This window comes from Temnothorax longispinosus, chromosome 4, assembly GCF_030848805.1.
Source record: "Temnothorax longispinosus isolate EJ_2023e chromosome 4, Tlon_JGU_v1, whole genome shotgun sequence".
In the NCBI taxonomy this organism is placed as follows: domain Eukaryota; kingdom Metazoa; phylum Arthropoda; class Insecta; order Hymenoptera; family Formicidae; genus Temnothorax; species Temnothorax longispinosus.
The window spans coordinates 23,981,074-23,997,082 of NC_092361.1; the positions used below are offsets into that span (position 1 = coordinate 23,981,074).

The following is a 16,009-nucleotide window of genomic DNA, read 5'->3' on the forward strand; positions in this document are numbered from 1 at the left end:
CGCCGTCACCGGTCACCGTGGTGAAGAGCGGCGGCTCAACACGGGTACGCGGGAGACGGGAGGCCGACTCGCGTCGAGCTGGCCGATGATTCCGAATTCGACCGTGGCACCAATGGCGCCACGTTTGTCCCAACTCCCAACTCCAGTCCGTGCGCGGCGCGATCAGCCGGAACGAAAATTCCTGGAATCACCGAGGAAAATGTCGCGACATCTCGCAAGTTCGATACGAGGTAATTTCGATTGTAATTAAACATTACCGACGCTCGAAATGGGAAGATGATGATCGATAAGATTGAATCTTGCCGATTTTTGAAACACCACTCGATATATTGATAGAAAAATTTATTTCAAGGGATTTTTTTTTACCAAGATTTCCGTCTTCACAAAATTATACCTTGTTCCAACAAGATTGACATCCATTACAAAAGACAAGATGCCTTTATCCGTCAAATAATAATAACGAACTGATGCGTTATTATACATACATATATCTAAGTGATAATATAATCGTGTTGGATTTTATTACAAAAAATGTACAGGTGATATTAGTAACCAAATAATAAATATACACGTTTCCTCCGTTTCCTTCCTTCCTTCTTTTCCTTTTCTCGCTGTTAATGCTGTTATAATAGCTTTTTTACACTTATTTAAATCAGATGATACGACAACCACCACATTAGAACAGGTTGGACACCAGCCAAAGACAATATAAAGTAAAGCCGCCTTTTATTACCAGAGGCTGTGTACGAACTATGGCCTTGTGGAATGACTCTTAATTTTAACGATCGCATTAGAAAGACAGCTAGAGAAGCACTGAAGTACAGTAGCGTCACGTAGTAACCAAACTTTCGAAATAACAACGATATCAACAGTGCCGCGTTGACACCGACATATTTATAACCGCAATACGCCAGCAAGTCGAACGTTGCTAGACTCGTTTGAAGATTCATCACGTACAAACTCACAGTGTGAACGAGCAATTCGATCAAACCCCAAGCAAGAGCGGAACTAGCTAGTATACCGAGTTGTTCGTGGGTGAAACGTTCCTGCATGCCTAAAACTAATCCTGCCACAGCAACGTACGTGAAAAACGCCATTGTAGGAATATACATATCAGGTGCGTTAGTCTCGTATCGCGGTTGCAACGGTACATCTTGCTCGTACTTAACAGACCAGTCCTATAACAAACAATTATTATTGATTTTGCGTAGCTGATATCTCTATTGATCTTTATAAATTCATTTCTATATGAAACAAAAATAACAATCAACGTGTTTCAACTGTGCAATATATTCATCTCCATCTTCAAACAATGTCTCCTCCTGAAGCTTACCTTATGTGTAAACGGGAAGAACAACAGCATCAATTTTGCGAAGACGTAATCGGTGTTTACAGCGAAGTAATATTTCAACGCTGTAACTGGCACATATTTCTCGAGATGCTGTTTTCCAGTACCAACCAATGCATTTCCATATTGTACAGCCATATCTGTAACGACTGGCTGAGCCAAGACGTGCGCAGCAAATTGTGGACTCGCAAACTCCCCTCCTCCTTGATTATCGCTGGGTGGATACGCGGACATCTGAGGATTAAATCCGTATGGCGATGGCCCTTGACCAGGAACATTGAAGCCATATTCCGGCATTGTACCATTATTCATGGGCACCTAGGATTAAGTTGATGATTTAATGATGAATTGATCAAAAATCTGATGTAGCGTGTGAACTCTGTGATACATACACTGGACACTGCCATCTGAAAGTTCCCGGACACTTGCCTTATTTAGATTTATACAGAATTGTACATACAAAATGTTGGTAAACATTGTTTTTTGCAATATATTCATGAATTTGTACATCTCTTCCAGGAATAGCAAGTGACGAATAAAAGAGCACAAAAATAACAATTTGCGAATATATTACAAAAAACAATATTTACAAACATTCTGTATGCACAATTCTGCTAAATAATTCTGCAAGTGTCTGGGAACTTTCAAACGCCAGTGGTTATAAAAACATATGTAAAAGCAAAAATGTTGACGCTAACTAAATGGCTGCGTTTTGCCGAACCTCTGCTTAGCTAAGCGCAAAGTAGCAATCAAGTGTAATTGGTTGGATCCAAAGGTAAGAACCGAACACATTCATTGCTACTTTGCACTTAGCTAATCAGAGGTTCGACAAAACGCAGCCAATGAAACTAAATATAATCATAGTATACATTTTATAAAATTTACCTGTTGGTTATACATATATGGATGTTGTGCCATTGGAGGAGTTGGCGCGGACAAGCCAGCTGACGGATCTAATAATCTCTTTGGTTTCCCTGTCGAGATGAACAATTTATCTTTATATGAAATGAAAACAACGACAATAAAATTAGTTTAATCATACGCTATTTGACAGCAATAATAAAATTAACATTCTTATTCTTATTCTTCTTATTACATTAGACTGGACGATGACAAAGCTAATAATTTTATCCATATGCTGTTTGAAATACAGGAATTATTTCTCTGTTCTTTGCAGCTGAACTTTTAGTATTTTCCTCGTTTTTTATTTCCTTCTAATTATATGCCTATTTCTTTTTAAGTACAGAAAGTATTCTTCGTAGTGCAGCTGTAAAGAACAGACCTATTACACGTAAACCGATATTACTCGTTAAGACTAACCCATGCAACCAAGCTATTCCGCGCTACATCGTTTCTATAAGAAAGGGTTATAGGATATCGTAAATATCGATGATCAAACACACGTAAATGTACACGGAAAACATGGAGCAAGTTTACACATCTGCCATTCGTAGGTTATTACGCTCACCTCGGCGTGCGTTCGAATGATTGTAATTCATATTTCTACGATTTATATCACGTTCTGGATGCTTCCTCAGCTATTCGGCACAGTAAGCTGAAGTCTTGCTGCGTTTAGACACCGATTACTTGTAAATGATGAAATTAAAAACAATTTGCGCTATAGTCGCTACACCACGTCGCCATGTTTCGCTCTTTCTGTCTGACTGACGTCTGATCCGTCTGATCGTCATTTATGGAATATTTTACTACGAAATTCACACCAATCACACCGCGACGTCCGCGACGACGAGACGAGCGGGGTTCAATAGAAAGATTTGTTTTCTAGGAACAAAAGCGGCATCTACTAAAATCCCTAGGAGATTTAATCTCCTATTGGATATCGAACGCATGTCAAACCATGGTGTAAAAAACAGCTAGCTGGTCTATTTACACCATGTGTCAAACATCGAGTGAAGACCAGACACGACTGTTTTTGGTATGTATGTACATTCATCGTGTCTGTATGTACGTGTATGTATTTGTGTTGGTGTACGGTATATACCGTTGGCCGACGTGTCAACACGAATAGTACTCAATGAGAATTTTATTAATTAACAATCAACAACAAGAATAATACAAATTACATCACCATCACCATCGATTAATTCTCCGCTACAGCTTCAGTTTGAGTGCCAGGTTTGTCACCGTCATCCATCACCGTCATGTTTGTCCGAACGTAGACGTTTCCAAATCTGTCGTATTTTTTCTTGTACTTATGCACATAATTGTTGATAAAAAATATTTTAAACTTAATGTTTTTAGATCACATTTCGATATCCGGTTAATTTAATTTATTATCTCTACGCTTAAATTTTTTATACAAAATACACTACCGTTTGTCAAATTAATGCAATTAACACAAATTTATTATATATATTTTTTTTAAGCCGCTGTGTCGTACATATAATATCATCGTTCTTAACGGTTGAGAACATTTATTAAGCGATAAATATATCTACTTTCGACTATTTATTAACTTAAATAAATACAAATATACATATTAAGCTGCAATGTCATGTCTGTCGTTTCACATCATATTTGTTTCATTTAAAACACGTTCACTTTTAGTCATAAAATAAAACAATTACATTTTTATTAATATTAATTAATGTAGAAGTTATAATTATAAAGTAAGTAAAATGCTTCATTTCAAATATTTTATGATTTAATATAAAATGAAATGTTGAAAATATATAGATTTATATCTGCATTAATAAAAGTTTTATATTTGGATACACAACACATTTAACGATACTATTAAATTATTGTTTAACACTTTAGTTAAATGTTAAATGCTTAATGATAATTAGACATAGCAGTAAGATAAATATCTCTTATGAAAAATTATAATGAGAAATATCTGAATAATGACGTTGATGAAGTAGATTATAGTAGAAGAACACGAGAAGAGAATAATTGGAATAATCAGTCTTTGACAGAATTCATCTTCAGCTCTCGTTCACATATATATGTGATATTCTACGCTGTCTTCTAGCATGTGTAACACAAATACATAAATAATCTGCAAACTATCGGAGGGATACGCTATGTTTTACACAACCAATGTTGGCGTTGCGTCCGCAACGAAGATATTAAGCGTCGAGAACAGACGCGTAGCGAGTAGCGAGTGCGGCGGACGTACGATGACGAGATTGTTCGAAAGCAGTCGCTTTAAAGACCGGAAGCGGAATCCAATAGACTGCCGTCTACAATTGGACTTATTGCCACCGTCACCGAGTTATCGTAGTAACCGCTCGATAATAGTCGTACCGCTGTTATGTCGTACGCTACGAGCTCCTTTATATCTGAAATCAAAACATTTATTTTTTATTGCAGGCAAAATATTCTATATGTATACATTGCAGTATTCTTCATATCATATATACGTATAAGCATGGATTTATACAAGTTGCAAAAATGACGACATATGAATGATATGTATGAAATTAACGTCGCTCTATTCAGCGAGTCAGCACTTTAAATTGTGACTCGTTGATTCCGTGCATGAAAGATTCATTACCGGGTTTGGAATCAATGCCGCAGATGGAGTCAATTACGTCGAGTTTCGTCGTATCGAAACCGTGGCTACCTCCAATCTGCACTCGATCCCGCGGACTCCTCACATCGCACTGAAAATAAACCGATTACATCCTAATAAATATTGTATATCGAAACAAAAATAGCCATACCGAAAAAGCGCATAAAAGTTTTTCGATATAGAAAACATTTTGACTCTCGTGAAAAAAGTTTATTCTTTTTTATCTCCAATTGAAAAATCCTTTTTGAGATAAAAACACCAATTTTTGAAATAAAGCTTGGTTATTTTAAATAAAAAGCGGATAAGAATTCTTAATTCCATGCAGACTAATCAATCATGATGGTTGGATTATCATTAAACTCGATTTTTGAACTTCATATAGTATAAATAAATAAAAAATCGTTATTTCAGCGACATAACTGTCTTAATTTCACTATATGAAACATATTAATGTTTAGGCGTAAGAGGACAACGATTATGGATCGTGACGTGAAGAAAAAGATTTTACAACGTACTTTGCGTAAAGTGCCGGTTTCGCTTGTGTGAACGACACCATGCGAGCTGCTACCGCCGATTCCGAGGGCAATTATTCGTACGGCACCAGGATACACTGCCACGAGGGTGCAATTAATCCGTCTGCCATAATTGCGAAGCGTGAACGGATCAGTCGTGCTGACCGACAAGACATTGCAGGCTGAAAAGCAAAAAAAAAGAAAACACAAAAGTCTAAAGTACGCGATCAATCAGAATCAGCTGAGAATGGTTTGTATTTGTTATTTAACTTTTAACCGACAAACATCATAATAATACTCTTTCGCGCGTTCCTATCAATATATTAATTAATTCTTCGTAAGTAGTCACTTGTTTCTCTACCTAAGGGTGCGTTCGTATAGAACTTGCTATATTAGCGCTATTGCGTCATTCTATCTTTATCACTCATTAGGTGTAAAACAAGGATAGAATGACGCAATAGCGCTAATAGCAAGTTCCTTGAACGCAGCCTAAATATTTGTTTGCGGAAGTAAACTGGTTCATGAAAAAATATAGCTTATTAAACCGTTATATTTTCTCGTGTCATTCTTCTCTATCTTTACTTAAAAAGGAAGTATGATGGAAGACATCCCGTTTCCTAGAATTAGACCTGACACGTTCTCATTTACGAGCGTTCTAATTTACGTCTGGTTCATCTGTCGCAGAAATGGATAAAATGGATTAGGTGGATCTAATCAGAGTCTGATCTATAGGATATCTAGGACGTTGAGACAATATTCAAGTTTAGAATACCGTGAAGCCTGTACTTGTATGATGTAATCGAATTACAAGACTAAAACGATGAATGGCTGTGGATTTGCAATGTTAATGCATTATGACCATTTCATGTAGAACAGGTAACATCGATTTTCCAACGTTCATTATTCCGAATTTTAAAGATACATATCCGACTTTCGTTAATCGTAGGAAGTTCAGAATTATTAATGGATTATACTCAATATAGATTTAAATACTGTCAATTGAAAGAAATTATTGGAAAATTTATATTATTAGAAATAATACATTTTATTTTAATTCAACGCTAAAAATAAAATGTTATTTTATATTGTATAAAGGCTCAATTATTAAGATATAATTAGTAATCTAAATAAAATGCAAACAAACATAAAAGTAACATCTCGTGTAACGAAATCCTTATATTTTATTAATCATTTAATGATCTTTCTTTCCTTTTTTATTTTTACATTCGTTTAAAAATGTAATAAAACTGTAGATTATATATTCTTTTATATGTCTAAAAAAGTTAAGCTTTTTTTCCAAAATTTATGTCATGTTCGAGCAATAATACTTACGTCTTGGATTTTTTGGATATCTTGCGGATACGACAAAACCCTTCCCACGTAGAGGTATTCTATATTGGAGGAGTGCAGCATTCTGCGAACTTGTAAAAGTCCTCCTGTACCATCTGTTCTTACCGCAGAATTCGCTCGTTCTCTCCTTCATCGATAATGAGTGGTCGCTCTCGCTCGGAAATATTTCGCCGTTCAATTCCCAGCCATCGATTACCTTTTAAATAACGAGTAATTAAAGACTTATATACCTTCTTATCATCAAACGTTATCACTTGATCGTTCAAATATATATATATATATATATAAGAGCGCGTTTTTCAATTTATTAATTTCGTTTTACATATATTACGTACAATATAAAATATTTCAGTAAAGTTAAATCTATTTTATTTTCTTTATCTTCATAAATATATAGGTACTTGTAAATATAATAAAAACATATAAAATTTTTTATGATTAATATTAAAGTCGCAAAATGTAGTAAAATAAATATTATGCCAATTATTAATATTGCGGTGTAGAATTTTGTAAAGTGCATATGATATAATTTCAGTTTACACAGAAATCTTTATAGTTATATATATTATAATTATACTACAGAGGAATTATAAAAATTATATACAAGAACTATTTTTAAGGGAAGACGCTATATAGTATTAAATGTTGCACGACACATCCAATAAGAAATATTACAGAAAAAAGAAATTGTCAAAAACCATATTATAGAATTCGAGTTACAATTTCAGCCGTGTTAGGATTTAAATTACATTTCGCGAAAACGTGACGAATAAAATTCGCTTCTGATGCTATTAAAAGCTTTCTTCTCGTAGTATATTGACTTCTGTGCATTCGCGGCACATGACATGTACCGCTATCGTAGGATTATCCGGATTTACCCTACAGGAGTTTTCCATTAATAGCAACAGGGAGAACCGGGGTGAGAGTCGGAAGGGGGGAAACTTCGCGATTCGATTTTTGTCCTGGCACGTGCCCTGCAACAATTCGTTTACGACATTGTTGACGTTGTTTCTTTTAAATAGCTTTCACGATTTCGCTTATTGTTGCCGTTGACGAGCAACCTACTGCAATTTCGCAGTAGAGAGATCTGCGCTTTGCGGGATAATGTATTATATATTTCCCTCTGTTCTACTTTCTTGGAAAGATTCAAGACTTATTTATGACATTTGCAAGAATTTTACAATTTTCCTAATTAATAAACTTCTGCCTGCTATTACTTTGTCAGTGATTCTGAAAAATTTACTTTGTTTAAACATATTATATTATTTTGTATTAATATTCTGCAAATATTTCTTAAACATAAACATTTGCTTAAATAACAAATTCTGGCGTACGATTAGAAGATATATGTCTGCTTTTTGAAATAATTCTGTGAAATAAGTTTATTACCCTACAAAACGTGTTTTTATTTTGTGATTTATTTGGAAACAAACTGTAATTTGCTATTTTTATTTGTTATTGTTTCGTTTCGATTGCTATCACAAAGCAGTAAAATTATATTTTTATTATACATAATTGTAAAGTACTACTAGAATGATTATATAAAATAAAATATTTTAATTTTATAATAGGACCAGATAATATTTAGATAAAAAAATATTAATCCAATATTTTTTAAAATAAAATTTTGGATTAAAAATTAATATTCTTAGTAATAATTAATGATTACGTACTGCTAGAAGTCCACGGTGATCGCAAGGAACGTCGAAGCTATGGAAATGTATTTCTACTACGCGATCTGGATCAGTCAAAAAGTATATTCCACAAACGTTGTCATCATCGGTCGGCGATATATAAGAGAATGGTCCACTTTCTGAGGTAACAAACATACAGTCTGTAACAGAACATCAACGATATAATTTTAATCATTACTTCCTGCAAATGTTTTTCAACGTACAAAGTTTTTGCAATTATTTTTATCTCGTGATCTGATTTCTGTATATTTCTATATTAATGTTACCTACTATACACGTACACACATTTTGTAAATTATCATAATCAATATTTTATCAAATAAAACAGTGAGAGCTTTAAGTCTTTTTAACATATAACTTCTATATTTTATATCTAAGAATATGTCTCAATAATTAAATACTTGAAGAATTTTATATATGTATAATATGTACATTTTTATGCAAGGTGTCTATAAATTTTCTTATACTATTTATCTCTGTATAAATACGCTGTAATATTTCAGAATTTACTGATAAAGGTAACAAATATTTGCATGTTAAAATGATACGGTAAAAAAAAGTAAATGCGAACGTGGCTTGTTTTATAAAATGTAATCACGCTAAATGCGAAAGATAAAGAAGTCATTAAACGTTAGATTAAAAGTATAATTTTAGTTTTTGCTTAGATAAAATCTGATTTAAATTCCCGTTGGGTTTTAATCGCATTCGGAATGCGATTACACGGTTATTGTGTAATACTCAATGTGCGGAAATTATTTACTAGTTCGGTTACTGTTGCGGAAACTGCGTGGTCCATCCATTAACGCGATTTTGTGCAATAACGTGATTACCGTATCAAACGCCTCAATTACGAAGCTTACGATACGCTTTCGTCGCAAAGCACCAAAATACTTGGATCACATGCATAACCACTTTTAAGCATCTTATAACGTGGATTAACGTGGTTACAAGAAGCTTATTTTAAAATGGAAATTGAGTAGCTTATTAAATGGAATTATATGTTACATTTGTATATATTGAGAAGAAAAATTTTTTGCATTTTAGTAAATATTCGTTTGCATACAACTGTGACCCCATTTATTAAAATAGAGAAAATTTTCCTTTTATTAGTATATTTTATCTCGGTGAATTACACATATACTAATAAAAAGGAAAATTTTCTTCATTTTAGTAAATGGAGTCACAGTTGTATGCAAACTAATATTTATTAAAATGCAGAAAATTTATTTTCAGTGTATAATATCCAATTAAGAAATATTTCAGAGACAGATTTTTAAAAGGCAAAATTGAATGGTGGAAATAATTTTTATATACGCATTTAAAAACAGAATCGCTTTTTAAAATTATTTTTTGATTAAATCTACTGCTACAGAGAAATATATCAAAACACACTTTTACACACTTATACTGTGCTTAAACATATTATATACACAGAAACTATACGAGCTGTCAACTTGTATATTGTTTGCATATTTCTTTCGAATCACGAAAACCAGAAAGCGAGAATAAAAGATCGGAAAATAGTTATTCTTTTGTATGTATAAATTATTTTTAAGCAATTAGCAGCAGAAAAAGAAATTACGTGACTTTGCATAATAAACTTTTAATTAATAAATAAATGGATAAATAACTAAGAACTTTCGATAATGGAATTAACAAGTAACAAGTAAAAAGGTGTGTCTTGAGAGTGCAACGCGATAACAGACATTCTTTCAATCTTCCGAATTAAAGAACAATTTTTTTCTGTTTTAGATTATCCTGTCCGCAAATTTACGACACTAGTGGTAAATTATTGGCAAATATTGCTACAAGTTTCAATTACAAGCAAGCGTCGCCGTCGCAGTGTTAGTTGAGCATCGATAGTAATCATCTGTTATCGGGTATATGCAAGCATCTGTTTAAACACACATGGCATGATGTAGGATTACAACGCAAAGATTATGTAGATGTAATATTTCAAATAGTCAGTTTAGGTGAACCATTACTTTAATGCGATCCATTTCTACACAGCGAAAAATAACATTATTTTTCCCAAACTTTTATAATATATAACAATTAAAGTAATAAAATACGCGAAAAAAAGAAATAAAAAAGTAATCTATTTAAAATATTATTTATATGTTACAACATAATATATTATTTGCAATCACATTGTTCGCGGTTACCTGTAATCGGCCGATAATGTTCACGCGGTACCTCGAATGAAGCCTTTCCTCCCGATTCATAACTCAAGATATTGGCAACTGCTTCATTCGTTATCTGAAAAAAGAAATATATTATGCAAGACACAGCAGACACACAAATTGTCAAGTTAATCGATTTAACAAATATTTTTGTTTAAAATCCCGTGTGCACAACGTTAGGCAGCCAACAAAGTGCTGAAGTTTTATGGAAATTGAAAAATGGATTGTCATTTGTATTTCTTCACGCTCGTGCGTGTATGAACGATTATTAAAAATTTGACGCGTCAATATTGCTAATAGTAATATTATAACGCCGACATCGGTCTAATTAATCTCAATCTTTGCGATACGTGCAACACGCAGCTTATTCCATTTCACGCATTCCACGTTTGTATAGGATATATTTTATTTGTAAATGTAAATAGTATAATATAGTAATAGTACATAGCATGCAATATAAAATCGTCCATTCTTCTACATGTTCAACAATTTTAATTTAGCAATTGCGCTTCGAGTGAAAATATTCTTTAAAAATACATGTACGTGCCATGATGATAACTCTAGCACAATAAAGCAATTTCAGTTAGACGCATTTTATCGTAACACCATTTGTTTATAAATAGAGAATGAAGGACTTATTGTGTATTGAGAAAACTTGATATTTCCTCTTTGGCAACTCAATATACAGAAAGTTTCACGCGTAATATAACGGTCGAAGTTTGCCGAGGTCTAATCTATATTCGTTTTCCTTGCCTCTTCTTCGCATTAAGCATTCGAGCAAGTTCATGTGCTTTTATATTACTTCACAGTGCAATCGATCATGTTGCTTTTATTGTCTGAGGTGGAATCTTTTATTATGATTTTTAAATCGATGAATGGATAATAATTGCGTGATTACAAAGTACTTAGTAAATATCCGTAATAATAAACTTTGGCTCGAATCAAATGTTATTACTGCTAACAAACACACAATTAAAACGTGATACGATACGAGCATTATGTAACGCAATATTTGCTTGAAAATGCAAATAAATTTCCGCTCAATTAAATCCACTAAACATGTTTGAATGATACTTGAAAAAGTCAATCGAAACCCGTTTGTTTTATAATACAAAGAATCTTGTTTTTATATAATTCTCTACACTATCTCGTTTCTGTTAGTTTCACACTCGCCTGTTTGTTGTCAGATCGGAGAATTATGCTGATCATCGCTCTATAAAAAATAACTACGAGAATCTGAACCGCGCTTTTATGTGACCACATTGCAGATACAAAAAAAATCCGGTTAAAAAGTCCACCGATAAAAGGAACGGTCGCGGGTAGCGGCGTTACGACTTGAACGGGATAGCTCGTACAGCATTTCTCGTTGTTGCATTTCGTTCGTATGCACAATGCGCATTTGTTATTTCGCGCCGCGGGGCAAAAATCGCGCAAATTGCATTTTCCACCGCGCGGTGTGCCCCGCTTCGCGCGTGTGCGAAAAATCCGTTATTTAATTAACATTATTTCTCGACTGTCGCTAGCGGATGTGGGAGCCGCTACGAATACCGCCTCCCCACCTGCCAGATAAACCTGTCTCGAGAGTAATTGCCCAAGTCTTGTGTCTGAATGATGGCCCTGGTGCGAATCGCAATACGGGCGCGTTTATCGAACGCGGTACCTAAGATAATTATCGCACATCGTTAATGTGACACACGAGGTCCCCGGTACCGTAATATAGGGTAGTTCGGAGTTTTCGTTCGTTCCTTTTAACCCTCTTTGGATACACAAGGAATTGATGTCGCTATAAAATAAAGCGTCATGCACGTTAGATTAAAACACGTAAGTTCAATTTCATTCTCTCATTTCTGTTTTTAGCTAACATCAATATAAGTATACAGTTCTATATCATTTCGTCATAGAAATTATATAATCGAACAGCAAAATAATTTAGATTTAAAAAATTCTCTCGCTCGTGTGACTTCTTTTTTGTAAAAATTATAATGAAAACGCGCAAAAGATACAGCTTTACCTATTATAAAACGCTGTAATAAAGTTGAGCTAATTAAGCTTTCGTCTTTGTGACACGGTACCTTGATGTTGCTTATTTCTGTCTCCTTCTGCAAGAGTGGAAAGAAGTCCAAACCTTAACTAACTAGCTAAGAGTGACTCACTTCTAAGTAGAGAATCAAAACTCATTATAAGTTAGCAAATGACGTCACTTGTAGTACAATTAGAAAGTTCCTAAACCCTCTTAGGTCTCGAAACTCTCTTTTTATCCTTTAATTTATTTTATAATACGATTCACTTGTATTGAATTTTGATTTAAATTTCTCATATTCTTAATTTAACGCTATTCTTTATATTAAAAAATAATTAATTCTTTAATGATTATTTTTATATATTATTAAATATATCTTTAATTTTATTGAAGTTTATTAGTACATATATTGTATATATAAGTACCACATAAATACAATCATATATTAAATATATTTTCGCAATTATCTATAGCTATAAACATTTGAGTCATTGATCGATTGTCGAATAGTAGCAGAAAAATATAGCAAAATCTAAGATAATTAAGAAATTCATTTTCTTAATTAAGAAAGAGCTTTTTAATTGCGGAAGGAGCCTACGCGCGCGCGGTATACCGTGGTCTCTTGCAAAAGTAATATTATTTTCACCAAGTTTGTTACGCTAAAATTCTTAAATAAATTATTTCTTCGAATCAGTTTCTTTTTATAGAAGAAAAGAAATAAAAACGGAAAATAATTAAATCAAAATTGTATGTGTAGAGATTTTGAGATATCTTGTTAATATAAATTATTAAAGAAACTTTTTAATCAAGATAATTACAATACACTCAAGTAAATCGCAATATTTCATTTAATCTAATTGTCATTTTTTAATGACTGCTCGCCGTGCATACATAAATAAAGATATCGTTTTAATAGTTTAAAAACATCGCAATTTATTCTCATTTAGAGATACTCCAATATCACATTTATTCTAATCACAATTATCTTGCCTGTTATCCTTAATTCAATCATTGTTAATTCAAGAATTAACCGAGGACGCAATAAAAGTCATGAAAATTGTAACATATAGTACAATCAAGATGAATAATTGTCTTATTTGTTTGTGTGACACGCAAATAAAGATAATGTTAAAATATTGTTCGACAGTAATATGTGGATAGTAATTATCATAACATTTTTCAACTAAGTACTAATATACAGCTTGATAAGTGTTAGAAAATTATTTGTAAATTCCAATTATATCTCATCTCTTATTAAAAATATTGTTATTCTCTTATTGCTTCAAATTATATGGTTTATACATGTTTCATTTTATATATGTTATATCTTAAATTTCAATATTTTAATCAAGTTTCTTCAAGAATTCAAGATATTACACACTTTAATCCACAAGCAAATGATATATTCAAGCGATGCATTTACCTGTTGCTGACGGTGATCGTTGCCGATTGCTGCTTTCGCAACGTGAAACGTTGCACCGACGACGACGACAATGATGATAACCAGGAGGATCGAGGTTGAAATCGACTTGGAGAACATCTCTCACTGACGGCGAGCGGCGAGATCAGGAAGAGACGGAAACAGGCGACTACGCGAGCCGAGTAAGAACTGGAGAGCTTCTCCCTCGCGGCTGGATCGGTTGGATCGGCTGGATCGGCCTCCCTCGCCTTTCGATCGTTGGGGATGGGGAGAGATCGAAGTGGCGGCACGAGAGATCGTGGGGGTTGCGGGTTGTGGGTTGCGGCGAGCTCGGGTCGAGCGCGGCAGGTGTTCTGATGGCGTCGCGACGCACGGCGTCCCTCTTATAGCGGCTAGACCGCACGGTCCGCACCTCGCACAGCCTCCTCGCCACTCTCGCCAGCCTTTTCGTCCTAGCTGCGCGCAACCCCCGAGCCCCGAGCCTCATTGTTACGCGCTCCACGACGCTCTTTACACGGTGAATTTGGAGACAGGAATATAATATGCGCTTTGTCCGCTCCAGGAGGACAAAAGTATTCCACTCGAGCGTTTTCGTCATTTTTATATATATATAAAATATATATGACATTTTTATATGAAACAACTTTTTAGACAATCGATATTTCATTAAAAATTTTACTGCCCCAGGAGAGAATGTCCGTTCTTTACAAATTCGTTAGTAGTATACATAACGGTACTTGAACATTTTTTCTTAAGACCGTCTTCGAGAGAGAGTTTCAGGAGGAAAATTTTTTCATTCTCTTGATCAGTGTGATAGAAGATTTAATAATACAATTTAAATACAATAATAAGTATGATAAATTAATAATCCGAGATGCACAAACTTCTTCTTTCTTTCTCTTTTTTTATTTCAAACCTCAACAAATTTGTATTTGCTGTATCATTGATTATCGAAATTTATGATGCATATTTCGATGTATATATAAGCTTTGCGCGTATCGCAAGCGAATGTCAAAGGGACAACAAGAATTATCGACAGATTCTTTTGCAGATGCGAAAATCACTATCGCAGCGTTCCGCGTCAACAGCTATATATCGTATCGTTGGGGAGAGAACGGGTTGACATTTTAAATGTTCTTCGTTATTAATGTTTACAACGATGTTCGTCATCATGCACGCGTGTGTGCATGCAGTATGTGCATGTCAAAGTATGTAGTCAGAGCGCCCGGCAGGAATACAGGATGTGCGCGTCATTCTGTCAGCAAGATGGACGTTAAACGATATCGCTCGATTAGCGCACTTTACCATATATATATATATATATATATATATATATATATATATATATATATATAATATCTCTCTCTTTTGTCCCGACATTATCTCGTCCGGCTTTAATTTCAAAGTCGTAATCGAGATCGATGATGGTGGCGAAGAGTCGTCGCCCGTGGCTCATGGCAAAGTCCGTAAGCTTTACAAATGATTTTCCCCGTAACGAAAACACTAAGAAAAGGTGCATTATTACGTTTTCTTTACGCTCGAGCTAGGAGTGTAATTGAATGCGAACAAGGTCCGTGACGAAAACCGTTATAATTGTAATGAACGTATAATCACGTGACCGATGAGGACCTAAGGCAAGATCGAAACTAATATTTTAAACAAGTATACGCCGCGAATATTATAGCTGTAAATAATCATGCACCGTGAAAATATTATGTCGCGTAAACATTTGCCGCTTTATAGCGATCTTGGTTAAAATAATGTATAAATGCAATTAATCTTATGTAACATATAACGGACGGCCGCTAGCCGTGCTTGATAGATAAATGTTCAAACCAATCAAAATTCGCATGAAATATACACGTCGGAAATAAATTCTGTTAAATCAATTTATAGAGTAATAATGTATTATATTATTTTATACAATCACAGAAATAAGCATTG

General features: G+C 34.1%; 2 protein-coding genes and 1 long non-coding RNA gene across 3 annotated transcripts; 1 reads left to right on the forward strand and 2 right to left on the reverse strand.

Moving 5' to 3' along the window:
- Positions 1–327: 327 nt before the first annotated feature.
- On the reverse strand, positions 328–3,025 carry Yif1 (Yip1d-interacting factor 1). Its single transcript, XM_071776828.1, has 4 exons — positions 2,817–3,025; positions 2,234–2,322; positions 1,334–1,666; positions 328–1,178 (listed from the first exon to the last, which is right to left on the reverse strand). Exons 1-4 carry the CDS (start codon positions 2,845–2,847, stop codon positions 648–650), a joined length of 984 nt encoding a protein of 327 aa, XP_071632929.1. The 5' UTR covers positions 2,848–3,025; the 3' UTR covers positions 328–647.
- A 773-nt stretch (positions 3,026–3,798) lies between these two features.
- Positions 3,799–14,737, reverse strand: Crh-bp (corticotropin releasing hormone binding protein). Its single transcript, XM_071776827.1, has 7 exons — positions 14,069–14,737; positions 10,608–10,701; positions 8,422–8,582; positions 6,731–6,944; positions 5,402–5,580; positions 4,869–4,977; positions 3,799–4,653 (listed from the first exon to the last, which is right to left on the reverse strand). The coding sequence occupies exons 1-7, from the start codon at positions 14,183–14,185 to the stop codon at positions 4,520–4,522; spliced, it is 1,008 nt and encodes a 335-aa protein (XP_071632928.1). The 5' UTR covers positions 14,186–14,737; the 3' UTR covers positions 3,799–4,519.
- On the forward strand, positions 4,871–11,217 carry LOC139812185 (uncharacterized). The gene is made up of 5 exons (XR_011731828.1): positions 4,871–5,011; positions 5,345–5,648; positions 6,083–6,274; positions 8,428–8,566; positions 10,195–11,217. It is a non-coding gene; the product is annotated as an uncharacterized lncRNA (long non-coding RNA).
- Positions 14,738–16,009: the final 1,272 nt, after the last annotated feature.

Bases quoted from the DNA above. Each gene is read 5' to 3' on its own strand.
- Yif1 (XM_071776828.1), bottom strand. From the start codon at position 2,847: ATGAATTACAATCATTCGAACGCACGCCGAG. The intron at 1,667-2,233 runs GTAAATTTTATA...ACTTAATCCTAG, and splicing joins CATATATGTATAACCAACAG to GTGCCCATGAATAATGGTAC. The intron at 1,179-1,333 runs GTAAGCTTCAGG...TGTTTGTTATAG, and splicing joins TCTTCCCGTTTACACATAAG to GACTGGTCTGTTAAGTACGA.
- Crh-bp (XM_071776827.1), bottom strand. From the start codon at position 14,185: ATGTTCTCCAAGTCGATTTCAACCTCGATCCTCCTGGTTATCATCATT. The intron at 10,702-14,068 runs GTAAATGCATCG...TTCTTTTTTCAG, and splicing joins ACGATCACCGTCAGCAACAG to ATAACGAATGAAGCAGTTGC. The intron at 6,945-8,421 runs GTACGTAATCAT...GTTATTTAAAAG, and splicing joins ATCACCGTGGACTTCTAGCA to GTAATCGATGGCTGGGAATT.